Raw genomic sequence first — 25,590 nt, forward strand, 5'->3', positions numbered from 1 at the left:
TCGTTACGCTGAAAAGACACAACAACTGTCAGGACCCAAGTGTGCCTGCGTTTCGCTTCCCTCCCCGTTCGTTTCTTTCATTTGTGACCTATCTAACAGGTCACCATAAGCCGCTAGGATAATGCAAAGACTTGTGGATAAATGGTATAGAAATGCAATAAACAAACAAGTTTCCTTCCTTTGGCCTGGATCAAAAAAATAAAATAAAACACACAACATTTATCCACAAGTTCTAAACACCTAGGAGAGGTTTAGACTTGTGTTTCCGGAACAGCAGCTCACTCTGTGCCCGCCTGCCGGCTGCATAGCGTATTGTCTTTAAAAACAAGAATAATTTCATAATACGACATGACACACTGCCATTTGAAGTAAAAGAAAAAAATGCATTAGGCACACCCTTTGGATCGTAGCCACTCTTTCTCTTAGTGCTTTTACACCCTCCAGAATCTGCGAGAACCATTCCATATAGGGGAGATTATTTAACCTATCCCAAGCTTTTCATGACAGATATAAATGGCAGATGCAGGTGTTTTTATGTGCCATCAAGTCAACCCCAACCTATGGTGACCCCATGAATTAGGGATCTCCAAAATGCCCTGTCTTCAACAGTTCTTCTTAGCTCTTGCAAACTCAAGCTTGTGGTTTCCTTTAAGAGTCAATCCATCTCATATTTGATCTTCCTCTTTTCCTGCTGCCTTCAACCTTTCCCAGCATTATTTAGAATTCTGCCTTCTAATTATGTGCCCAAAGTATGATGGCCTCTGTTTCATCCTTTTTGCCTCCAGAGATAGATAGTTCAGGCTTGATTTGATCTAAGACTACACTTGTTTATCTTCTTGGGAAGTCCAGTGTCTCTGCAGAGTTCTCCTCCAGCACCACATTTCAAACGAATCAATTTTCTTCCCGTCAGCTTTCTTTACTGCCTAGCTTTCACACCATGCATGCTGATCGGAAATATGATAGTGTGGATGATCTTGGTCTTCGTCTCCAGTGACACATCCCTACACTTCGTGATAACTTATGAAATGAACTTTGGCTGAGGAGAGGGGGCAAGGATACCTAGTTGCTGACTCCATTTTGCAAAATCTTCTCCCATTTTTTTGGAGGTGGTGGTTTTTTTTTTTAAATGACAAACCTATTGCCACACATGAAAGGTTTTTTTTAAAGCACAGGTGTTTTAGGATGGGTCCGTTCTTACAACGCTTAGAAGAAAAACAAAAACATGCCAGACTTGTCACCCAGAACAGAAACTTCTTTTAGAAAAACAAATCCCAAGCAGAGATAATAGCAACAACAAAGCACAAGGATGGGAAAGACACCCTGTTGGAATACACTGAGTTGTCACAAGCTTTTAAGGGGTGGGGGAACAATCATCACCTCCAGATAGGGTCACCGGCGGTAAAGCTCAATAGAGCTCCTACACTCCCCAACAGTGGCAGAGAAGAGGGATTTTCAGCATTGCTTATCCTAGAACGGTGGTTCCCAACCTTGGGTCCCCAGGTGTTCTTGGACTAAAACTCCCAGAAGCCTTCACCACTAGCTGTGCTGGCCAGAATGAGTCGTAGTCCTGGAATATCTGGGGACCCCATGTTGGGAACCACCGTCTTAGAAGCGGAATTCGTCTCTTACTTAAAATTATGAGAGCAAGAGTAAACATGTTCTAGAAACCTGTGGGTCAGTTTTCCATATTAGGATTGCATCAGTCCTGAAAAAAATAAAGCAAAACAGCACACCAAACCAGTTTACTGGTAGTTTGATTTTTTTTTAAAAAAAAAAATGGTTGCTTCTTCTCCCTGAAGTTTAAAAGGTGGAAGGGCGTCACACCCTTTTGAAAATGGTAACGTGCCACTCCCGGAGGCTTCCAGAAGGGGCAATTCATCTTTTTTTTTTAACTCCCCATCAACTGCTTGTGGGAGGATCAAGGGCTGTATCTGGCCTACAGGCCGTGTATTTTCCACCCCCTGTATCTGAGAGATAGAAGCTCTATTATCCCCCCCCCTTCCCATTTTTGCAGCCAGGTATTCTACCCTGAAAAAGCGATCTCAGCTGATATAATCCATTCTCCCCTCACTCCCTCAATTTGGAACTCCTTTTATTATTAATTTTTTAAAAGTCATCCTAAATACCCAAGCAAGCAGAAATTTCTTCCCCTTGGGAACTGATCCTCACTGGATATGCAATCTCTTGTACAAATGTCTGTGGAGAAGCCAAATCCCCACACACTGCTGTTTCAGATCCAAACAGAAAAATCCTGATCACCTTTGGTTTTATTTTTTTAAAAATGAAAAGGCGTTCCTGCTTCCCCTCTACCTTCCTGGTAAATTATCTTCTTTCTGAGAACCAGCAGTATAGTGACAAGAAATGGGATCAATCCTCCCAGGTAAACAGACAGCTCTTACGAACCATCTCAAAACTATGGCTCTTTGATTATGGGACAGTAGATGACACTAGCAAAGCTGGGGTGAGGCCCAGGCAAAGAGGAGCAGACAAAGGCTTCTGCAGGATGGAGAAGGGGAAGTTACACATCGAAAGGTTATGAAAGTGTCTTCCTGCCGGTTGTGAGGCTAATAAGCTCTGTATCTTGTTTCAGAGAGAGGTCTCCTGTTACTCCAGCCTGTTGCCAGTGCAAGCGAAAGGGAGGATAAACACAGGCGTTCCCCATCAAGCGCCTCCAACTGACATGGATCCAAGAGTTTTAAGCATGAACTTCAACTGTTGCTGAGGAAGAGTGCGGGAAGCCAAGTTACCGGTCCATGTTGTTTTCATCAGGTTGATTGTGGAAGCAAAGGCGCAGCAATGTCTCACAGAAATCTTGTTCCTCCTAAAAATAAAATAAAAAAGAGACAGAGGTCAGGGGAACGGAGATTTCATAGATAAGTGCAACACTTGGCTGCCAATACATTCAAAGCACTAAAGCTATCCAAAATAAGAAATCCGCAGCCGAAACATCTCTGACAGATGGCCCTCCAACTTCTTTAAAATCGTCTCCTTCACTACAGGTGATCTGCGATGCCTTCATGTACATTTTTAAAGTCAGTGGCATTTCTCTTATGGGATCATAATACCTACTTGCTTGTCAGTTTTAAATGGTATTCTTTGGTGGAAAACAGGACTATGGGCATCAAAAAAGGGGGGTTCTCAATGTATATTCAGGTTGCACTTGCTTGAGAGACACATCAAAGTGCAGAAGTAAGTACAGTGGGGTCTTGACTTAAGAACGGCTTGAGTTAAGAACATTTTGACTTAAGAACCGCTCTCATAGGAAAATCTTGACTTGACTTACATACTTAGATTTGAGTTACAAACTGAAAAAAAACCACGTGGGAGGCAGGGAAAGTGCAAAATGTGAACTTTCAGTTAACTGTTGGCCAGTGAAAAGGGTGCCTGTCTGCTTCCTCACTCCTCCCAGCGTTTAGAGAGTGGATTGGGAGACAGTCTTCAGACTGCCTGGTACTGTCCTGCCTGGACTGTATTTTCCCTGCCTTCCCTGAACCTTTCTTGACCTAAGAAAAAAAGAAACAAAATACCTCCCTCTAGTGGTCGAAGGCGGAATAGCAGCTTCCCATTAGTTTCTATGGACGGAAAAGAGCAGATACGGATCAAATGGTTTTCAATGCATTCCTATGGGAAATGCAGATTTGACCTGAGAACTTTTTGACTTGAGAACCGCCTTCCAATACGGATTAAGTTCTCAAGTCAAGACCCCACTTGTAACGTCTAAGTTTTTTAAAAAATACTATTTCAAGCAAGCATTCAGCAGCTGGAAGTTTAAAAGGTGAGCCCAATTAGCAGTACACTTACCATTTAAACCTATAATTACTTTTTTTTTAAATAACGTGATTTGCTTTAGGTAGTAGGATAGGTTTCAGAACATTGATTGGAATTTATTCAAGGAATTCTATCCTGCCTTTCAGCCAAACAGGCCTCCAGAGTGGCTTATATGCGATCAGTAAACTCAATACAGTTCCTGCTTCTAGGATTACAATTATAAAAACATGGCAAAAAAGGACGAAGGGATGAGGTGAAATGAGGAAAACAAGTATACTCAGGCTTAAAGTTACACAATAGTTCTCATAATGACCAGATAGAAAGACAATTCAGTGACAAGAAGCCAACAGGAACTGGCCCAACAGCAGTATTACAGAAGCCCTGCTTAGTATTTTATCGTCTCAAAACAGAAAACAATTTATATTTCAAAGAAAAAGTTATGATGGAAGCTATACCCTCAAAGTAAGGAAATTCAAACCGACTCTGTACTCCTGAGTTATTCTGCGGTCAGAATTTTCACACTTTGGGATGTTAATCTTCTACCTAACATTTTGATTTAAGCCAAAAGCTTTTTCTTTTCTTTTAAGGAATTTCCTTGCTTTTTAAAATATAGGAACGCATAGACATCTATGTTGGGAAAATAAAGTCTACTCTTGTGAAGGAGTGAGTCTGAGTGTGCCGTCCTCCGAAGAAAAAGCACAGACTGAGGAGAGTGGCTGCGTGGAGGGCGTCCTGATTGAAATAGATCAGGACGAGGGAATGAAGAGGAAGCCTACCGAAGTTTGTTTGGCTGATGAGGAGGGGGTGGAGTTTGATCACGTGGGAGGATGAAAAGGAGGAGGGAAGTGCGCGGGTTTTCAGTTGGCTAGGGGAAGGAGCACTAGGAGGTTATGTGAACAGAGGGGTTCAGACCGAACCCATGCTCGACAGTGAAGTTGCATCGGGCCTCGCGCGGGAATTCCCCAACTTAAGACAAGGCAGGGGATTGTTGCCGGAACCCTTGCCCCCAGGCAGTCGCGGCCGCGTTTACGATCCTTTGGAATGGATCGTGTCGGTGTACCCCCGGAATTTCCTTGGTGGCCGGAAAGTGATCAGACCAGGCCCCGAATTCCAACAGAAGCCTCCGGAGGGAGACTGGGCCCGCCACCCTTGTTGCGGGACTGTGTGCGTGGTAAGGAGCACCCCATTACAGCCGATGACGGATCGGGAGCGCTTTGGTCCGGCCCCCTTGTAGACATCGAAGGGAATGTGGAAGTGCGGCACCCTAAAAGATACCACTTGTTAACTGACGATGTTTTGAGGGATCCGTTTGATCCGTTTGAGTTAAATTCTTGTTCGAATAAACTTGTTAATTTTGGAGAAGAATCGCCTCCTCGTCTCTTTCCCGCCTTTACCACTCAGCCCCCCCCCCCCGGCTGCCGTACCCACTTGTCACAACTCTGAACAAACAGTAAATGAAAAATTAAAGTTCACGTATCAGTAAACAAAGCAAAAGATTAATAGCAATACAAAGCCCCCGGCTCACCAACTTTGCCCATGTGGGAGCTCCAAAGAAACCATACGCAGCCACAAAGGAGAGGCAGCTGCTGTTTCAGCCTGCTTGCCGCAAGGCGTTACTCACAGAGGTGCCCCCATGAGAAGTGGGCACGCTGCTCCCCTAGGAAACGTGTTCCAGGATCAGATATGTTCCATCAAAAGCTAGATCCAGCCAAAGGGTTGGGAGGGCCTAGAAAACCACAGTTTTCAGCTCATAATTACCACTCTGTCGATATAAATGTTCTACTTGGATAACAGGTACAAGTAGAGACTTATGGCTTTCAGAAGGTGGCAAGACTGAGAGACAGAACTGCAGAATTAACGAATAATAGATGTAATGAAAAGTTTGCTCCCCACAAAAAAAGGCACAGGCTCCATCACTAGTTTCTACAGGGAGATGACATCTGAAACTACTCACCCGCCACAACCACAAGGTTAAGAAAACCATTTAAAACCACCCTGTAACCGCGCAATTACAGTGTGTCTTGCACAGCCCTTTTACAAGCAGGAAAGGATCCAAGGCGTTTGTGATCAGCCCTCAATCACAGTTAAATGGAGCTAGGAGCCACAACTGAGCTTCTCCCTAAGACACTGGTTTTCTGAGTGTGGGAAGAATTTTGTTTATCAGCTAGGAAGACTGTGGAAATCATTTCAGGCAAAAGAATCTGAGGTGACATAAATAAAGGTGGACAGAGGAGGCCAAAACATCTTGGGCTGGTCACCTTTGGCTAGAAGGCAATATACCTCCTGACTTTGGCCAGAACAATGGCTCCCAACCTTCAGTAAGCCAGGTGTTTTTGGACCACAACTACCAGAAACCCTGGCCAGCACAGCTGGTGCTGAAGGCTTCTGGGAGTTGCAGTCCAAGAATATCTGGGTTACCCAAGGTTGGGAACCACTGGGTTAAAAGGTGATATACCGTATTTTTCCATGTATAAGACAACCCCCACTTTTCTAATCCAAAATTAAGAAATCTAAATGGGGCTTAGCAAGGGTGGGGGCAAAGGGATCAAAGTGCTGCAGGATAGCTTTGATCCCTGCTTTCCCCTCCACTTGTTTTTGTTCTCTCCTCAGCTTACCTCCGTGTACAAGACCCCCAAATTTAGTTTAAAGATTTTAGAAAAAAGTATAGTCTTATACATGGAAAAATACAGTACCTCCTGTCCACAGCAGTCAGGCACAGGTGAATTCAAACTGTACCAAGTGACTCTACTGACCAAGTACAGTGGTGCCCCGCATAGCGACGTTAATCCATTCCGGATTAATCGTTGCTATCCGGAAACATCACAATGTGGGTGGGAAAACCCCATAGAAACGCATTAAACTTCGTTTAATGTGTTCCTATGGGGCGAAAACTCACAATTATGCGAAGATCCTCCATAGCGCCGCCATTTTCGTCGCCTCGGTAAGCGAGAAAATTGCGCGAAAATGGTTGCGGCGGCCATTTTGGAACCGCCAATCAGCTGTTTTAGAAACATCGCAATGCGAAGATCGGTAAGCGAAACGCTTACCGATCATCGCAGTGCAATGTTTTGCCCATTAAAACATTGCAATGCGATCGCATTAGCAATCTCAAAAAAATAGATCGCCATGCGGATTTGTCGTTAAACGGTGCACTCATTATGCGAGGCACCACTGTACTTCCTAACGAATGCACTATGTTTGCCCAGCCCTACTTAGGCTAATAGTGGTCACTAAGCCGTCTCCTCTACTTGCTTGAAGCAACAGGCATGCCACTCCTTTCCTCTAAAAATCTCAACTCGAAACATTCTCATCTCAGCTTGACAACATTGTGAAGGCCAAGAGAAAAGCGGGGAGAGAAGGAGAGGTGAGCCTTTTTTAAAACAGCACTGCAACGCTGCAGCTCATCCCCCTCCCCCATGTGCTACATTACGCCAATTGTTTAATTATTGAGCTTAGTGTAACCTAATTGCTATGTTCACAGAAAACTGTCAGTTGCTAACAGCAGAGGCGTGAATGTGTCTGCTCAGAATAAACACAACAAGAGACACAGAAAATACAACAGCGACTGTATGGCCCCCACCTCTTTTCCTCCTCAAATCAAGTTAAAGAGAAGCAGATCTTGGGGAAACTCCTCGTTTGCCTACAACAGTGGTTCTTAACCTTTGTTACTCAGGTGTTTTTGAACTGCAACTCCCAGAAACCTCAGCCAGCAGAGCTGATGGTGAAGGCTTCTGGGAGTTGCAGTCCAAAAACATCTGAGTAATAAAGGTTAAGAATCAGTGGCCTACAACACCCAGAATTCCCCACTGAAGGGCTCCAAACTCTGAAGAGAAGCAGATGTGAGGAAGGCTGAATTAAGTTCTGAAATGAAGGAAGGAAGCTTTCTCAAGAGTCTGGTGGCTAGAGAAATTTATTTATCCCTTCCTTCAGCAGCAAATAGAAGCCATGTAGACTTTAAAAGGACTCTTCTCTCACACATACAGCTTTTATTCAGCCAAAGGCCATCTTTGCCTCCATTTTCCCTATGGGAGCAGAGGGGCACCACTCTGTCCTTGACCTCTCTATGGCAAAAGACTCATACGGCTTGCACTGGAAACTAGCAGATGATATTCCAACTTAATAAAGCTTTGCACAGAGATCAGTAGCAAGCACAACATGCCAATCAGCAAAGGAGTGTCAGAGCATGGCCCCCCCTTTTCAACAGTCCATTTCCAGCATTTGGCAAAGTTACTTTTTTGAGCCACAATTTCCCTCCATCCTACAGTCTGTATAGAGTCTCAACTTGCCTTCCCTTGCAGATGGGTTTAGTTTGTTAAGAGGCAGAATAAACTCTCTGGTAGGCAGCAGGGGAGAGCTGCATTCTAGCAGCATATCGACTTGGGAAATTCTAGGAGTCCGTTTTCCAAACATTGCTTGTTTCTAGGCTTTGGGGGGGTTTCATACGACCCCCTCCTCTAGCTTCCCCTTCAGTTGCCTTCATAGAATTCTTTGTCACTTGTGTTCAACCAAGTGGGCAGCTCTCCAGGGGCAAGGGTCTACACCGATCCTCCCCACTGACCAGACACGACATGGCCACCATTGATGAAAATCTGAGTTCCTTCCAAAATTCAATGGCACATGCAGTGGCCCTTTACATTGAGGGAGAACTGAAGTGGTCCTCTTGAACCATAGAGCCCTGCAGGTTGGCACGATAGAGTGTCTCCTTCTTTCACAGACTAGGAAAGGCCCAAAACCTTCCTCAAGGAAAAGGAAATTCCAGGCAGTGCAGGTAAAAGCCTCTGCTGGCTTCCTCTTGTGGAATGGGCTAGGTTTGGATGAGGCAGAAGAACCTCTCTTGAAGGCCGCAGTGAGAGCAGCATTCTGAATGCCTAAACAGAGGAGGACATAGAATATCTTTCCCGTGTTGTTTCTTCAACACAATTATTATTAAGTGGATGAAACACTGTGCTGCACACAGTCCTGAGAAATGTACTTAAATGGGAATTGAGAATTCTGGAGGCAGAACTCTGTATGCCTGCCTTAAGAGGGTAACGTAGGTGTCCAGCGCCCCCTAGTGCCAGGCAAAGAGACACAAAGCATTCCCAGCAACCCAGCAGCCTGGTGTGGAATTTGGCCTTTAAAATACAGTGCTGCCTCGCAAGACGATTGCCTCGTGGGACAATTAATCCGCAAGATGTGGCACTTTGCAAGACAATGTTTTCTATGGAGGATTTTCACAAGATGATGTTTTGGTCTATGCTTTACAAGATGAGTTTTTTTTTAAAGACCTATGCTTTGCAAGATGTTTTTTTTCTCCCATTGGAACACATTAATTACATAAGACCTACTTTTTTATCCCAAAATTTCCAGGAGGATCTGCCTCCTGGAAAGCCAACAGCATATACTTTCTCCCCCACTTTTTTGGAATAAAAAAGTAGGTCTTATGTAATTAATGTGTTCCAATGGCAGAAAAAAACCATCTTGCAAAGCACACCAATGGAGCTATGGCTACAAGTTTAAATGATATGATGGTAAAAATAGCCAGGAACCAAAGGATAGAGATTCTAAGAAACCACTGAAGTCACAGATGCAATCTCCTATTAACACAAATTATGCAGTCAAGTTCCCCACACTCGGGGAAATCAGAAAGATCAACACACCCAAAGTACAATGAATGAATCTTATCTTAGAAAAACCACTTTCATGACCATGGTATCTCCCCTGTAAGATTTGAGTTGTAGTGGCCCTTGCACCTCCTATCTTCTGTGCCCTGTCCCTACAAGGCATGGCGATCCTGGCTGCACCTCTTGCTCAGTATAGGGCTGCACGGCCCCAGTCCCGCCAGAGGTCACGAGAGTTCCTTAGTGTTTTGGGGCACCCCGCAGGACCCCATCAGGGGCTAGGTGTTCCTCCCATAATCCTCTAGTGCACAAGTATTAGCATATGCTAATACCTTATGCTAACACCTATGCACTAGAGCACAGAATGGGATAGGAGGTGCAAGGGCCAATCCAACTTAAACCTTGCAGGGGAAATACCATAGTCATGAAAGTGGTTTTTCCAAGGTAAGGCTTATCCATTATACTTTGGGTGTGCTGATCCTTGTGATTTCCTTAAATGTGGGAACTTAGCTGCATAATTTGTGTTAATTGGGAATTGCATTTGTGATTTTCCTGGTCTTTCCAGAATCTTTCTCATCTCTTTTTTCTTCATCAGGATCTATTGTAAAGGCAGCAAGTCCTGGTGATGTCTTAATATTGCATTTTTTCCCTAGTGATAAAGGATGAGGGCAAAAGGAGTCACCATTATCAGGAGCCAGGAGGTTGCTTTGACTCCTTTCACCTTCTTTCTTTGCTGCTGGAGAGAGAAAGATGGGGAAGGCCATCTGATACCCACTACATTTCTAAAGGCAGTGTAGACGAGGGGATTGCTTTCCCCCAATATGGTAGAGTTCAATGCATTTGTATGGGAAACTGTGTTTTGCAAGACAATGTTTTCTATGGACAATTTTTGTAAGACAGTGACTTTTCCCCCCATTGGAACACATTAAATAGATTTCAATGCATTCCAATGGGGAATTGCGTTTTCTGCAGAACAAAATAAAATCGTCTTGCGAGGCACCACAGTACTGCCTTTCCTGCATTAGCTTTCTTGAAATTTCTCTTGGTATTCTTTTTTTAAAAGGAGTCAACTCTCTCTTTCTCTTAAAGATTATTTCCAAGCTCTCATTTCTGTGGACAAATATTTGTGTGTGTCTCTAAGCCCTGTCACGTCTCCTCTACCCTCACCTCTCTTTACCAAAATGCAGCAAATTACTTAAAAAATTGAGAGATCACATATACAAGACAACTGATTCTACTACAAAATTTGAACTCTGCCCTCTGAAGCATTCAGTAGTGGTCTAAGAAGGAGGCACCATGAGCTCTCACAACAGGTAGGAAGGTGGAAGGGGAGAGGGGAATAAATATTCCTGGTGTACCTGAAATTCTTCCTGATCCTTTAGGAGGTGGCATCGTTCTTTTAGCAGCTCTTCAAGGGCTAACTCTGGCTCCTGACACTCCTGCACCCCCTGAGGAAAATCAGTTACTAGGCTGGATGGAGGAATGATGGGAAATAAATCATATGAAGGAAGAAAACAGGGATGAGTGAGTTACAAACAGCATTTTTAAAACTTCGCAGTTTATTAATACAGTGGCACCTCGCTTAGCGATGTTAATTTGTTCTGGAAAATCGCTGCTAAGTGATTTTATCGCTAAGCAAAACATGGTTTCCCACTGAAATGCATTGAAAACCGGATATGGAGGATCTTCGCTGGATGGTGAGTTTTCAGCCCATTGGAATGCACTGAACAGGTTTCAATGCATTTCAATGGGCTGTTTTATTTCACTTTACGACGTTTTCGCTCTACAATGATTTCACTGGAACGAATTAATGTCGTAAAGTGAGGCACCACTGTAGTACTCTAGCTGACACTCAGAGAACAAACATCCTGAATTTTGGATCAGATTCTCTGCACCCCACTCTCACCGATACCTGCATAACGCTCCCAGGACGTGCTCGTGGAAGGTGCTGTGTTCGGAGCGGATCAGGGAAACCAGCTGCTGCACCATGCCCATAGAACAGAGAGTCTCTGTGAGGAGAAAAAGGAGGGACATTTAAGCCCATCAAACAAAGCTGATAAAAATGTGCGGCTAATTGCAGTCAAGTGCTGGCACCACATCACCTAGCTATAAACAGCACTCTCTCCTATAATGTGTGGCTTTTAAAACGGTGCCGTTTCCAGCCTACTGAAATTGCCTTATAGTTGATCACGCTGTATTCTGCAGACACTCTAAAACTGCTCAGAAAATGGATCTATTTTTAAATTTTGTTTATTTGTTTTTTGGGATTTATACCCCACCTTTCAAAGCTAGGATTCAAGGTGGGTGTAAACACCGTCTCACTGGAACCATTTCACAAACTGTAAGGTTTGCCAAGATATCTCTAGACATTCTACATCGCTTCTAGACAGGAATGTAACTTCTAGATAGAAATTCCTGTAACTTCTAGATAGAAATTCCTGTAACTTCTAGATAGAAATGGAAGAGGCAGCTGCATCCCAACTTCTTATTACTATTATTTACAAATTATTCTATTTGTGATCTGCAAGATGATTAACAAAAGCACACTCATATTTTCTGGTTTCTTGACATCTCTAGGAAATTGCAAGCGTCAAATTCATTGCCCCCCCTTTTTTTGAATTATACCTACGTGAATATAAGTGTAAATATAAATGCATATAGTGGTTGCATAGACCAGATGGGTGGGATACAAATAAATAAATAAATTTTAAAAACCGCACACAGCACACAACGGTCAATGTAAACATTATATAAACATGTGTATATTAGGAAAAGAATGGAGTAGTTCATATGTGGGAAAAATAAAAGATAAAACCTATTGAGTTCATTGGACATTAATCTTTGGGATGCATGCATATGATTGCAGCAGGTGTCATCCAGAAGTAGGTAAACTGGAAATGCTTCTCTGCAGAACGGAAGCTATTTTTCTGGAATATGCCAGGATCTTGGGTCACCACCGGCAAAGGCTGGCAGATCCTGGAAGTTGCCATTCAAAAAAATTAAAATGCCCAGGCTCTGCTTGTATTAAGCCCAGGGGGCACACATTTAAGATGTGAGAGTTTACATTTGAAGCGTGCTTCAAAACCCTTTGTTATGAGTAACAATGGTGGACTGACGCTCCTCGACTTCACGCTAGCTGACAATAGATCACTCCTGGTTTCATTGCCCGCAAGGCATGGCCAGCTGACTAAGAAACCATTCTGCTCCACAGAAAAAACAGCAGCTATCATCTCGAAAAATAGAAGGTCAAAAATGAGGAATGGTCCTTCATTTCAGCTGGGACTTGAATTGCAGGACCTGCTGACAAGCTGGATTTAAGTCACATCAGTGACTTGACTTGGACCCGGGACAATTTTTCAATGACTCTGACTCGACTTGCAACTCGAAACTTACCCACCCACCCCTCCCCTTTTTTCAGGGAAAAACAAGCTTGTTTTTAAGTAGGACTCGGACTTGAGGTTTGGTACCAAAACCCTGGACAAGAGACTTGGTATCAAGGACCTGGGACTCAGACCCAAAGACTCGTCAACATCCCTGCATTTAAATGCCATAAATATCACCAGCGTTGAAAGACTTACTGAAGTTTCTACTAGGTTCCTGAATGAGAACTCATGTAGTCGCCTGCCGCCCCACCCCCACCCCCACCCCTCAGTTTATTGCAAACAACAATGAAAAGTTTTTCTCACCTTTCTGCTCTGGATGGTCTATGAGAAGGTTCTGTAGGAGGAAAGCAGATTTTATCTTGAGTTTTTCCACTTTGCTCTGCATGGCCCTCATGAGGACTGAAAACCCGTCCAGACGTAAGAACTGCTGCAGGCCGGCTTCTTGGGCTCTAACCAAGCCTGGCAGTACAAGAAAAGTGAAGAGAGAGAAGAGAAAGAGAGAAGAGAAAGAGAGAGAGAGAGAGAAAGGAAGAGGTAGATGAGGATGAAAAGAATGGGAAGAATATTAATGATGAGAGTGCACTAAGAATGAGAATGTTATATGCAAGAAAAGGTGAATAAATATGTTTTTTGAGAATTTCCTGCAAATAGCAGTAAAACAAAATAATATTATCATGTTGCTGTTCTTGCTGAAAACAGTGGCCACTCTATCTCACTGACTCTATGAACTTTTAAGTAGATAGCCTCACAATGAGCACATAAAGCAGATTACAGAGGTGCCTCGCATAGCGAGGTTAATCCGTTCCGGATTAACCTTCGCTATAGCGAAACATTGCTAAACGGAAATAAAAAAGCCATAGAAACGCATTGAACTTCGTTCAATGTGTTCCTATGGCTTTAAAACTCACCGTTAAGCGATCTTCCTCTATAGCGCCGCCATTTTCGCACCCTCGGTAAGCGAGGGCAGGGCGCGAAAATGCAGCGCGGACCTTCCGGCAGCCATTTTGGAACCGCCGATCAGCTGTTCTCCCCCACTTCGTTATGCGATATTCGCTAAGCGAATCGCTTAGCGAATATCGCAAAGCAAAAAAACGCCATAGGGGCCATCGCTGAGCGAATGCTCCAGCGATGGCCCAGAGCCCCTCGTTAAGCGATTTAATCGCTCAGCGGGGCGCTCGTTAAGCGAGGCACCACTGTACATTGACGAGCCCATGATAAATAACAGGGTCCTTTACACCAGAGAAGTGTAATGTATGACTGAAAACAGCTGGGTGGGTCATTTTTTAAAATGTAGTTACTATAACGTTCAATCTTTAGGCCTATGCATCCAACAAGACAACTCCCATTGATTAGCTGATTGGGTGTAAAATCCAACAAAACCTTCTGGTACGCCTACTGAACTTTGTGGCATGTGTTTTACTAGCTACTCTTAGCAGGAAAAAAACGGATTACAATATTATCCAACTATTTGGATATATATATAGAAGCAGAGCTTGGAAATTTACTTTCTAAAAGCAATTTCTTGTACAGCTTTTTGTAAAGCGTTAAACAAAGGGGGCAGCTCATTACTGCCACAGCTACAAGATTAATTTTATTAATGCTATTTAATTTAATGGTCTATAGTTTAGTTGGAGCTGCCCAAAGAAGGGCATATTTAAAAACATGTCATTCTAAAATGTATGCTTTTAAAACTTGGGACTTCTTTTTATCTCCTATGTTGTGTGTTGTAAAGGCCTATAGCCATAAACCATAAAGTTTCGAGTGACTGAGATTAATGTTAGTCACCTGACATGCTGTTGATTCATTTTTACTTCCTTTTTTTGTGGAAAACAAAAAGTGCCAGAAAACAGACAGGTCTGTTGACCTGACCCCCCAACTCACAAGATATAGCAAAGAGCGCCTTGATCCGGACAGCCTCACTGGGATCATGATCCAAGAGCCGCAGTAATTTCCTCATGCAGCCCAGTGCCAAGGCCTGCTCCTGTACTATGGGCACATTCTGGGCACAGGTGCCCACCAGGTGGGCTGCTCGCCAACGCATTCCTTCCTCCTCGTGTTCCAGGTAGCGGTGTGCCAGCAGCCGCATGCCATCTAACTTGCAGAAGTCTGGAAGAAGAGAGAATGTGCTAACATAAAGCAGGCTGTCCATTGTCACTGACCAAAGATCTTGAAATCTCCTGCCTGCTCTGCTGACTGGCTTTAAGGTCATCTGAGGTCAGGGAGAGACATTATTTTACCTCCCACCATGTGATCTTGGGATACCCTTCAACACCTTTCAGTGTTTGAAAAAGTTACTTTTTTGACTACACCTCCAGCCAACATCGCCGGGTAGGTGGGGCTCGTCAGCCATGGAAGGCAGCCCATCTAGGAGAAGGAAAACTCCGATTTCAAACCTCCACTGCCTTGTGGCTATATCCACTCGTGGAAAAGGCTTTGGGAGTTAACCTCGAGGCAAAATCCGGAGCTGGAGTCCCGAAAGTAGCATGTGTCATTCTGCCAACGCTTGCGACATTGCTGGAACCAGTTGTATTGGCTCTTGCCTTTCCATTGGACCATTTCAGCAATGTGGAGAGGGGGGATCTGCTGCTTGGGTAACAGCCTATCCTCCATATTACCTTACCCGGGCTTCATGCTCTGGAGAGGACACTCCTCGATTCAGAGCATGTTACCATAGTCTCTCGAGACTGAAGGATGCCTATGCCAGCCAACATCGCACAAATTTAACTTTTCCTAATTCTCTGAGCATTAGGAGTTGACCTAACTCTGTAAAGCAGGGAAGGGGCATGTATGGGCCTCCGGGCATTGATGAACTACGAATCCCATCACATGTGACTACCTACCAAGCTAGCCAGGGCTGATGGGATAGGAGTTCCACACCTCTTGGAATCCCACAGGGCCCTCAACCTTGTGATTCAGAACAATGGGAAGCCTTAAGAAGCATCGGATTATATTTGCCTTCCAAGACACCAAAGGTTGGGTTTTATGAATGCTCAGAATCGGAGAGAGTAAAATATGGTTGTGGAAGAGAGGTCTTTGTTTTGGATAAACCATGTGAGAGCTTCTGAACAGCGGGGGGGGGGATGTTTTGTTTTTTGGCCACTGAATAAATTACAATGGAATTTATTTTTCCAGCTTTTACCCCGCCCATCTAGATTCAATGAATCTACTCTGGGCGGCTTACATTCTGAATATAAAACCAGCATGGTCTACAACACCGAAGGTGGGCAGCTGGAAGATTCTGAGTGCTGTAGTGCAAAAGAGCAAGTTTTCCTGAGCTCTGGCCCAAAGTGTGACACGCAAGGAGCCCCACAGGACTCCCCATCCACTGAACACGTGCACAGGAATGAGGCCATTTCCGTACCTGCCGCGTTATCCAGGTTTTCACACAACTCCGCCAACAGATCTAAGGCAGCCTCTCTTCGCTCAAGGTCCGAATGAGCTTCTTCTGAACTCTCTCCGTGTTCTACCCCAGGACTCGAGGCTTCCAGGAGCTGCAGGCACTCCTTCATTTGTTCCACCTCGTCCATCTGCCCCTGAAAGGCCTCCGCCATCGCCTCCTGCAACCACTGTCTCCGCTGGAGGGATCATCATCGGAAGTAAGAGAATGGCAAAGGGAGGGGAAATGACAGAAAAGAGTCACTATCAGGAGCTCCCCCCTGTATCCCAGAAAAAAAGAAAATATAAGCCCTGCCTTCTACACTCTTTATTAGATTCAAGACCTCTCCTAGAGGACTCCTACATCCTCGTGATACAACTTTCTGTGCTTTGAATAACTTGTACAGTAGAACAGAAATATCCAGTTCTAAAATCGGTTCTAAGCCCCCTCCTGTGCAGATGCCAGAATCAGCGGATAAACAAAAACACTTACTTCCAGTTTCTCTGGTGTCTGCGCACGGTTAAGAGAGGGCGCTGTGGCCCAGTCCTGCCAAAGGACTGGGTTTTCTGCCTTCCTGTTCACAGGGAAACCTTCCCTGAAAACAGCAATTGCTGCCTCCCCCCTGCAGCTTTTCCATTTTGCTGGAAGCTATTTCCCTCCAAGATGTCAGGCCGTGGAAGTATTTCCATTAAGCCACCTGTATATAGCACGGCCTCTGGTTCCACCTAGTGATTAGGTCTGGTAATACACTGTGGGAATATGTATTTCTGGGTGTTTTTTATGTGGGTTTTTTTTTCAGGCAATGGATATGTGAAACTGCACATACTGATCATGTGGATGCTGCAGTCCTGCCATACCTGACTTAGCCTTTACTCAGCCAGATTCAGTTGCCTGCTTCATTTCATTTTTATTTACATTTCAGAGCAATCCAATACAGTGGTGCCTGGCAAGAGAATTCCTATGGGCAATTCTCGCTGAACAATGTTTAGATCCTTGCTTTGCAAGATGCAGTAGTTTTTTTTCAAACACTGTTTCACAAGACAGTTCCCCCCCCCAATTGGAACACATTAATTACATAAGGCCTACTTTTTTATCCCAAAAAAGTATATGCTGCTGGGACAAAAGTATATGTTGCTGGCTTTTCAGGGTCTGCCTCCTTGAAAAACACCAGCATACTTTCTTCCCCACATTTTTGGGATACAAAAGTAGGTCTTATGCAATTAATGTGTTCTAATTAGGGGGGTGAAACCATCTTGCAAAGCATTGCCAATGGAGTTATGGTTGCAAATTTAAATGATAGAGAGTGGTAAAAATAGCCAGAAACCAAAGGATAAAGTGGGAAATCATAAATGTAATTCTATCATTAACACAAACTATGCAACTGAGTTCCCCACATTTAGGGAAATCACAGGGATCAGCAACACACCTGAAGTACAATGGATGAGCCTCCCCCTGGGAAAACCATTTTTATGACATGGCATTTTCCCTGTAAAATATAAGCTAGAATGACCTTTGAATCTCCTATCCCATTCTGTCCCCTGACCCCCCAAGTCATGGTGACCCCTGGCTGCACCTCCCACTCAGTACAGGTCTGCACAGCCCCAGTCCTGCCAGAGGCCAAGAGAGCTCCTCAGTGTTTTGGGGTGCCCTGCGGGACCCCCATCAGGGGCTAAGTGTTCCTCCCACAATCCTCTTGTGCACAGGTATGCTAATACCTGTGCACTAGAGGACTGTGGGACACCTAGCTAATGCTAGGTGTTCCTTCCACAATTAGCATAAGGTATTAGCATATGCTAATATCTGTGCACTAGAGGATTGTGGGAGGAACACCTAGCCCTGATGGGGGTCCCGCAGGGCACCCCAAAACATTGAGGAGCTCTCTTGGCCTCTGGCAGGACTGGGGCTGTGCAGCCCTGTACTGAGTGGGAGGTGCAGCCAGAGGGTCACCATGCCTTGGGGGGTCAGGGAACAGAAGGGGGTATGAGGTGCAAGGGCCATTCCAACTCACACTTTGCAGGAAGAATACCATGTAATAAAAGTGGTTTCTCAGGGGGAGGCTCATCCATTGCACTTTGGGTGTGCTGCTGATCCCTGTGATTTCCCCAAATGTGGGGAATTCAACTGCATAGTTTGTGCTAATGGGAGATTACATTTGATTTCCCTGTTTTTTTTAAATAATTTTTTTATCCTTTGGTTCTTGGCTATTTTCATCATCCTTTTAAATTTGCAACCATAGCCCCATTGGTGATGCTTTGCAAAATTGTTCACCCCACATTGAATCACATTAATTACATAAGATCTACTTTTTTATTCCAATATTATGAGGGAAAAATGTATGTTGCTATTTTTCCAGGAGGTAGACCCTGGAAAGCCAGCAGCATACATTTTTTCCCCTACTTTTTTGGGATAAAAAAGTAGGTCTTATGTAATTAATGTGCTTTAATGGGGGGGACCGTCTTGCAAAACAGAGTCAGAAAAAAACTGATTTGTAAGGCAAGGACCCAAACATTGTCCAGTGAAAATTGCCCATAGGAACAATTGTTTTGTGAAGCATAACATTGCTTAAAAAAAGTCATTGTCTAACAAATTCCTCAACCATGGACATTGCCTTGAACTCACAATAGACTTACACATTTCTGTTCATACGTTTTTGTTTTGGCTGGCATTGATAGTTAAGAAAAGAACTTTAATGGAGCATGCTGTAGCTTTTTTTAAAAAAAACTTTTAAAACTAGCTTTGTGTGTTTTTCAATTGCTTTTATTCATTTCACTAATATGGTCTCACGGTTTTCTTCGCATTCACAAATAGTATTTTCTTAGCCAGGCTTTCTTTTAAATATTCTGTCAATTGCCATGAGTCCCTTTATTGGGAGAAAGGCAGGATATCAATTAAACAAAAAGGAATAGATTTGTAGGTGCAATAAAACAAAAAAAACTTTAAAAGTGGTTGGAAATTTAGAGACACAGTTTCTCACTTTGCAGGTGATGATGTTAAAGCAAACCCGCTTCTATAGAGACTCTGTAGCACCCTGTGTCTCTTTGGGATGAAAATGTCCATCCTGGGGCACATAAGTTAAATAAAAACTTAATAAAAAATCTATATAAGCACAGGATGAAGTCTCTGCTTCCTAGCCTGTTTCTTATGCAAACTAACCTGTCACTCTCTAGAAAATCTTAATTCTCAGTTTCTCCAAATAACTCTCTAGCTCTAGCATGCTAAGATCTTGCTTTTGTTGCTTAGGAAAGCAAGAATCTCCAGCAAGAGGCCTTACACCTCATTCTTGAGATACAGTCGTGCCCTGCTTTACGATTGCCCCGCATTACGACAAAACTGCCTTACAATGACATTTTTGTGATTGCTTTTGCGATCGCAAAACAATGGCCTGAATAGGATTTTTTCGCTTTACGATGATCAGTTCCCTGCTTTGGGAACCAATTCTTCAGAAAACTACGATTTTCCAACAGCTGATCGGTGGTTTCAAAACGGCCGCCGGGTAAATAAAATAGCTCCCCACTGTTTTCTGGGACTGATTCCTCACAAGACAGCCACCAAAAATGGCCACCCTATGGAGGATCTTCGCTGGACGGTGAGTTTCCAGCCCACTGGAACGCATTGAAGGGGTTTCAATGTGCTTTTTATTTACGCATTACGTTGTTTTCGTTCTACAGCGATTTTGCTGGAATGAATTAATGTCGTAATGTAAGGCACCACTGTATAACCACTTGACCACATGCCCCCTCCTGGAAAGGGAAGCCAAGCACCTCATCAGACATGGGCTCCACCGGAGCAGGCTCAGCGTTTCCTCCTGCTGTCACTGCCATCTGCAGCAAGCCCTGGAGGCTGTGGGGATGCTCACGCGGCGGCTGGTTCCCACCAGCGCCTCCTTCAGCCATGCTTGGGGAGAGAAAGAGCACAGTTCCACCACTCAGCCTGATGGCCTCTCACGAAACCTGAAAAGAAAGAGCAGAGAAAGGGATGAGCACAAGGGGGAGTTGGGGTGTCAGAGAACCCCCCTAGAATCATCAAGTGCAACCATTTTTGCTGGAGACATTAAAAAGAAAGGCATTCAAAACGCAAGCTTCATGACCCCACAAGCACACAGGTAATAAAGCAACCCAAGTCTGAAGGTACAAATCAGTGATTCCCAATCCCAATAAATTGCAAGGCTACAGTCCGGTCATGCTGACTGGTGAAATTTTTGCGATCGCAAAAACATCATCGTAAAGCGGAGTTGTCATAATGCGGGGCAATCATTAAGCGAGACACCATTATTACATTTGCTCAACCCCACCCCACCTCTTATATTTTTCCTCCAAGACCCTCAGGACAGCATGGAAGACTCTGGCTCTCCCTTCCTGTATTTATTTATCTTCTTGACCATAACTCCAAAGAGTAAGCTGGGCTGAGAGAGACCGGTTAGTCTATGGTGACTCTGCAGGGATGTGAATGCCAATGTTCCTAGTGCTGTACCAATATGCTGGATTGCACTACGCTGACTTCTAGGTCAAGTACAAGCCCTAGTCCATCTTCAGGACTGCAAACTTCACATTATCATGGAAATTACTGGGGATTTAAAATCTTACAATGAAACAATTGTACCGATATGGTACAGCAAAGAGCTCTGCCTTCAGTCAAGGGATAGTTCAGTCCACTGTCAACAGTCAACCTAATGCCATATCCAGACTGCCAGACTAGGACTTGAGAGATCCGGGTTCAAATCCCAGGTCAGCCAAGAAGCATATGGGTTGATCAGTGGCTCACTCGCAACCTAATGTCTCTTTTGGGTCAGGAGCTTCTTGGCCTTCCTTCCAAGTGCTTCTAAGGATGTTTTGCCAAAGCCTGGGAAAGTCACTTTTATGGACTACAGCTCCCAAAATCCCTAAACCAAGCTCTCCCTCTTCCTATTCCAGGGTTGCAATCCCCCATTCTGCCCTTCAGGCCTGTTCCAACATAGCACCGTGCCTAAGAGCCTGGTAAACAAATCAGGAATATCCTGGTTTCAAATCTCCTCTCAGTCACAAAACAACATTCTCCATTTGGCTTCGAGAAAAACACTCTCTCAATCCATCAACTGCCTGCAAGGAGGAGATATAATAATAAAATAATAATTGCAATCAACTTTACAGGGACTATACCCATACCCTAAAAACACTGGAAAGCATTATACAAATCTTGAAGTATCATTTGACAGAAAGAATCTCACTATAAGGAAAGTTATCAGATAAGGCATATCCTACCTAGGAGAGAAGGGAAACTATCACTATATCAACAAATAATCGTAGTGTTTTCCGAAAGAGTTAAAGGCCATCTGAGGAGGAGGACTGGGCTGTAGAGTAACCACAAGGAAAAGAGGATCAGACTCCTAGCATAGGCATCCTTCAGTCTCGAGAGACTATGGTAACATGCTCTGAATCGAGGAGTGTCCTCTCCAGAGCATGAAGCCCGGGTAAGGTAATATGGAGGATAGGCTGTTACCCAAGCAGCAGATCCCCCCTCTCCACATTGCTGAAATGGTCCAATGGAAAGGCAAGAGCCAATACAACTGGTTCCAGCAATGTTGCAGGAGTTGGCAGAACTGACACATGCTGCCTTCGGGACTCCGGCTCCGGATTTTGCCTCGAGGTTAACTCCTGAAGCCTTTTCCATGAGTGGATATAGCCACAAGGCAGTGGAGGTTTGAAATCGGAGTTTTCCTTCTCCTAGATGGGCTGCCTTCCATGGCTGACGAGCCCCACCTACCCGGCCTGCTCTTTAATAGTGCGGAAGTATGATCTGATCCTTAAAACTTTCCTGACTCCCCGGCTTATGCAAATCTAATTGGCTTTCCTATTTACCATATTAAGTCCAGATACAAAATTTGAGAATTTCGGCGCGACTTATAGACTTGTCGACTTATTTAACCCACTCTACCCAAAGGTCTCTAAGGAGCTTACAACAATTAAAATACAATAAAAAAAGATAAAATAATTAAATACAATTAAAATATATACTCTAAAAATCACCATCAGGACCCACCGTTGATAGTATTTAAATTAAAAGCCTTCTGGAACAGAAAGGCTTTGACCTTCGTCTGGTGCCGACACTGATCAGTCTCCTGCAGTTTCAATATTTACTAGTTTCAGTAACTTGTCGTGAGAAAAACCCAACCACTCAACCACCAGGAAGGAGCTCTGATCACTTTTCATGTGGCTTCCTTTCCTATCTCCCGATACTCCAGCCTCGCCTTACTGGGCGATGCTCCAGACACATGGGACGACAGCCGGCTGTGGATAATGGGAGGTGTTGTCCCACACGTCTGGAGGATCGCCGGGCGAGGCCAAGGCAGGGGAAGTGACGACACCTCCCATCATCCCCAACTTGGCTTGCTCGGGAGTTTTCTCCATGCCTCGTCCCCCAAACCCCGAATGAACCCCCTCCATTTCCGCCCCCTTATCCTTTTGCTGCCTGAATCCGCCCAAGACCCACCCAGCCCAGGTCTCCCTAACTCTTGTTTCCCTTCCTCCTTAGCCTCCCCACCCGCAAGGGCCCGACAGCAGCACTCAGCCCGTTTTTCCCCCTCTCCTTCCTCCGATCCAACGATCTTCTCCACCTTCTTTCCCCCGTGTCACCCCTTACCTGGTTCCCCGAGGCTTAGCCCCCGCCGCCGACCTCCCCCCGACACCCACCACCTAAGGAAGGGGACACGTTCCCGGCGCAGAAAGCTTCTGGAAGCGGCCACCGCGAACCACGTGCAAAGGAAAGGGAGGAGACTCGGTCGGGACGGGAACGGCCCCCGGGCGCCCCCTGCTGGCCACTCCTGCTGAAGATGATGTGAGGAGCTTCGGCGTCTTAGGCGCCGGTTGAACACCGGTTTAGTCAAACAGGGCGCGGTGGGTGCTTCAGGTTGCAAGGGAAAGGGTTGTCGTGAAAAGGGAGCAAAATTATTGGATGTGTTATTACTTTTTAATCCCCAGGGAAGGGGAGAGATGGGGGGATGTTTTACGTGCCAAAATACTTTGATAAATATATGTATTTTACTTAATAATTACGTCTTTTCAAGTTGATTCTTCATTAAAGCGAGCCTCTCCGGGGTTTTTTGAAGTACAAAATATTCAGTAGTGGTTTGCCATTCCCCTTTTCTGGAGCCACTTTGGGACGCTGCCGCTTGCCCAAGGCTACAGAGGTTGGATTTCTCACCAGAAGGCGGTGGGGAATTGAACTTGCAACCTCCGCCTCCATCACTCACCCAACTCACTGAGCCGTTATTAGTTGTATGTACAGCCTTCTGTTCCTCCTCCATAAGCTGCTTATGTGGTCCCCCATCTCTCTCTGTGTGTCTTTAATTTGTGCATTACACTAACAGTCTGGGTGGTTTATGGTTGGCTAAAAACAAGTAAAATAGCGTAAAACAAGATTCCAACAACACCGGAAAAAGGAAGAAATTCCAAAATAAAATGCAGAACCGGGCAGGTAAACAAAAGGTTGCCTCTCTATAAAGCAGTGTTTTCAAGAGTCTTTTCAGTGTTGGTAGGGAGGGGGCAGCCCCACTGGCCAGTGGTTTCAAAGTGTTGGTGCCATCACAAAGAAGGCCATGCTTCTAGTGGATGATTTGCTCGCCAATGGGGTGATTTCCATGTTTATTCTCACAATAACCCTGTGAGGTAGGCCACGGCTGATAGTTTGTGACTGGTCCAAGGTCAGCGTTAGGGTTGAGTGTGAATCCATAGTACATACTGTACAAAATTCTAAGCATAACATCATTTGGGTATTATGTACCTTCACGGGTGGGTGGGCAAGTTATTTTTTTAAAACAATTGTTTTGAACCCAGATGATTACTCAGTCCTAACTTTTGGACACCCCACGGGCACAATTGGACATATTGAATTTAATCAATCAGTCAAGAAGACAAATTCAGATTGAAGGCACTGAAACCCTGACTGGAATTGTGAAATTGAATAAAAGCATTAGAATGTAGAGGCTTATAACACTGTACTGTACTGTAATTGTTAATGAGTGGAACCACCATTGGCTGATTCACCTTAGTCAGCAAAAAGTCTTAGGTTGAGCAAGACCTTTAGTCTGTACTGCTGACACTAGTAATCTAATGTACATTTAGAAGTGCCATCCCCATAGCCACATGCTGAGAAGAATAAAAAAAAACCACAATGGTATTAATACATATTAACTAACCAGTTCCAGCACTTTTTGTACCCACCACAAACAGATCTTTTGTATACCTAAGGGATCTTAACTGCAAGTTTAACAGCAAGCCACTGAAAAGCGTTTTTCATTCAGATGGCTGTATGTATGTATGTATGTATGTATGTACAGTACTGTATACAATTCCTTTCCTGCAACAAAATGGTGCTTCTACAGGCCTTGTGAGCTACGCTAGAGTGTATGCGTCTCAAACGGAGCAATCACATCTCATCAAAAAGGAAGACAAAAGAGGTCACAGTTTCATATAAAATAGCATATGCTAATGAATACTTACAGATGCAAAATTATACATTATTTTTATCATTTAAAGAGAACTATAGTGTAGTAGTAGGCATCCTTCAGTCTCGAGAGACTATGGTAACATGCTCTGTATGGAGGTCTTGGAACAGCGTCTAGTGTGGCCGAGAATGCCAATTCGAGCATGACAATCTCTTCTACCTTGAAGACAAGTACAATCTGTCCCTTGTCCAGCTCCCTGGTTTTGCTTGTTTCGGGACTGCCTCTTTGCCTCGGCCTCCTATACAAGTGTCTCTTCAAATTGGGAGAGGCCATGATGCAACGCCTGCCTTCAGGCTGAACGCTCAGACGTCACGGTTTCCCATCTGTTGAGGTCCATTCCTAAGGCCTTCAGATCCCGCTTGCAGATGTCCTTGTATCGCATCTGTGGTCTCCCTCTGGGGCGGTTTCCCTGCACTAATTCTCCATACAAGAGATATTTTGGAATCCGACCATCAGCCATTCTCACGACGTGCCCAAGCTAACGTAGACGGCACTGTTTCAGTGTACGTTATACAGTACTATAGTGTAACTTACACTATACACTAGTGTAACTTACACTATACTACACACTGCAATGAGGAAGCCGGCGGCCAGATAACGCGTGTGTTTGTTGAATCTGCTGTTCTGGTGCTCATTGTGGACTTTACCTCCCTCCCTATTATTTTAGGACAATGTGTGCTGACAGCTCTTCAAATGAAAGATGGTCTTACCTAAAAGAGAAGAGAAAGCCACCTTTATTTACTTCAACCTGTGGTGTCACTGGATCAGGCCAGGAATGGAGAATGTATGGCCCACCTGACGTTACTGGACTTCAGCTCCTCTGACAGAATAGCCAATAGTGATGGAGTTTGCTACTCAACAACATCTGGATGGCAACACCTCTCTCTTTTGATTTGTTTAGACTTGGGAGAACAACGGCTTTGCAAGGGTCCTCTTTAGACGGCACTGCAAAGTACTGTACACAGTGCACATTTCTACATTCTG

The 25,590-nt window shown here is 44.4% G+C and overlaps 1 protein-coding gene and 4 non-coding genes across 7 annotated transcripts; 2 read left to right on the plus strand and 3 right to left on the minus strand.

Moving 5' to 3' along the window:
* Positions 1-1,231: 1,231 nt before the first annotated feature.
* Positions 1,232-22,867, minus strand: HSPBP1 (HSPA (Hsp70) binding protein 1). Of its 3 annotated transcripts, none has more exons than XM_020792847.3 (8): positions 22,743-22,867; positions 19,889-20,077; positions 16,113-16,326; positions 14,633-14,857; positions 13,055-13,210; positions 11,281-11,377; positions 10,727-10,838; positions 1,232-2,821 (listed from the first exon to the last, which is right to left on the minus strand). In XM_020792847.3, exons 2-8 carry the CDS (start codon positions 20,018-20,020, stop codon positions 2,744-2,746), a joined length of 1,014 nt encoding a protein of 337 aa, XP_020648506.3. In that variant the 5' UTR covers positions 20,021-20,077; positions 22,743-22,867; the 3' UTR covers positions 1,232-2,743. The 3 variants fall into 3 exon arrangements, with proteins under 3 accessions (XP_020648506.3, XP_072832815.2, XP_072832814.2); XM_072976714.2 differs by having other exon boundaries at positions 22,793-22,834; XM_072976713.2 differs by lacking the exon at positions 22,743-22,867 and adding an exon at positions 21,365-21,448.
* On the minus strand, positions 9,323-9,483 carry LOC140701536 (U1 spliceosomal RNA). The gene has a single exon (XR_012080436.2). It is a non-coding gene; the product is annotated as a U1 spliceosomal RNA (small nuclear RNA).
* LOC140701511 (U1 spliceosomal RNA) lies at positions 9,760-9,924 on the plus strand. Its single transcript, XR_012080430.2, has one exon. It is a non-coding gene; the product is annotated as a U1 spliceosomal RNA (small nuclear RNA).
* Positions 17,466-17,624, minus strand: LOC144583919 (U1 spliceosomal RNA). The gene has a single exon (XR_013537856.1). It is a non-coding gene; the product is annotated as a U1 spliceosomal RNA (small nuclear RNA).
* On the plus strand, positions 18,130-18,291 carry LOC140701506 (U1 spliceosomal RNA). The gene has a single exon (XR_012080428.2). It is a non-coding gene; the product is annotated as a U1 spliceosomal RNA (small nuclear RNA).
* Positions 22,868-25,590: the final 2,723 nt, after the last annotated feature.

This window comes from Pogona vitticeps, chromosome 6, assembly GCF_051106095.1.
Source record: "Pogona vitticeps strain Pit_001003342236 chromosome 6, PviZW2.1, whole genome shotgun sequence".
Classification (NCBI taxonomy): domain Eukaryota; kingdom Metazoa; phylum Chordata; class Lepidosauria; order Squamata; family Agamidae; genus Pogona; species Pogona vitticeps.

What these genes read in the sequence shown, in the direction of transcription:
- HSPBP1 (XM_020792847.3), bottom strand. Translation starts at nt 20,020, where the DNA reads ATGGCTGAAGGAGGCGCTGGTGGGAACCAGCCGCCGCGTGAGCATCCC. An exon ending in AGACCATCCAGAGCAGAAAG is followed by an intron (nt 11,378 to 13,054) that starts GTGAGAAAAACT and finishes TTCTCCTCACAG; the next exon opens with AGACTCTCTGTTCTATGGGC. An exon ending in AGGATCAGGAAGAATTTCAG is followed by an intron (nt 2,822 to 10,726) that starts GTACACCAGGAA and finishes TTTTATTTTTAG; the next exon opens with GAGGAACAAGATTTCTGTGA.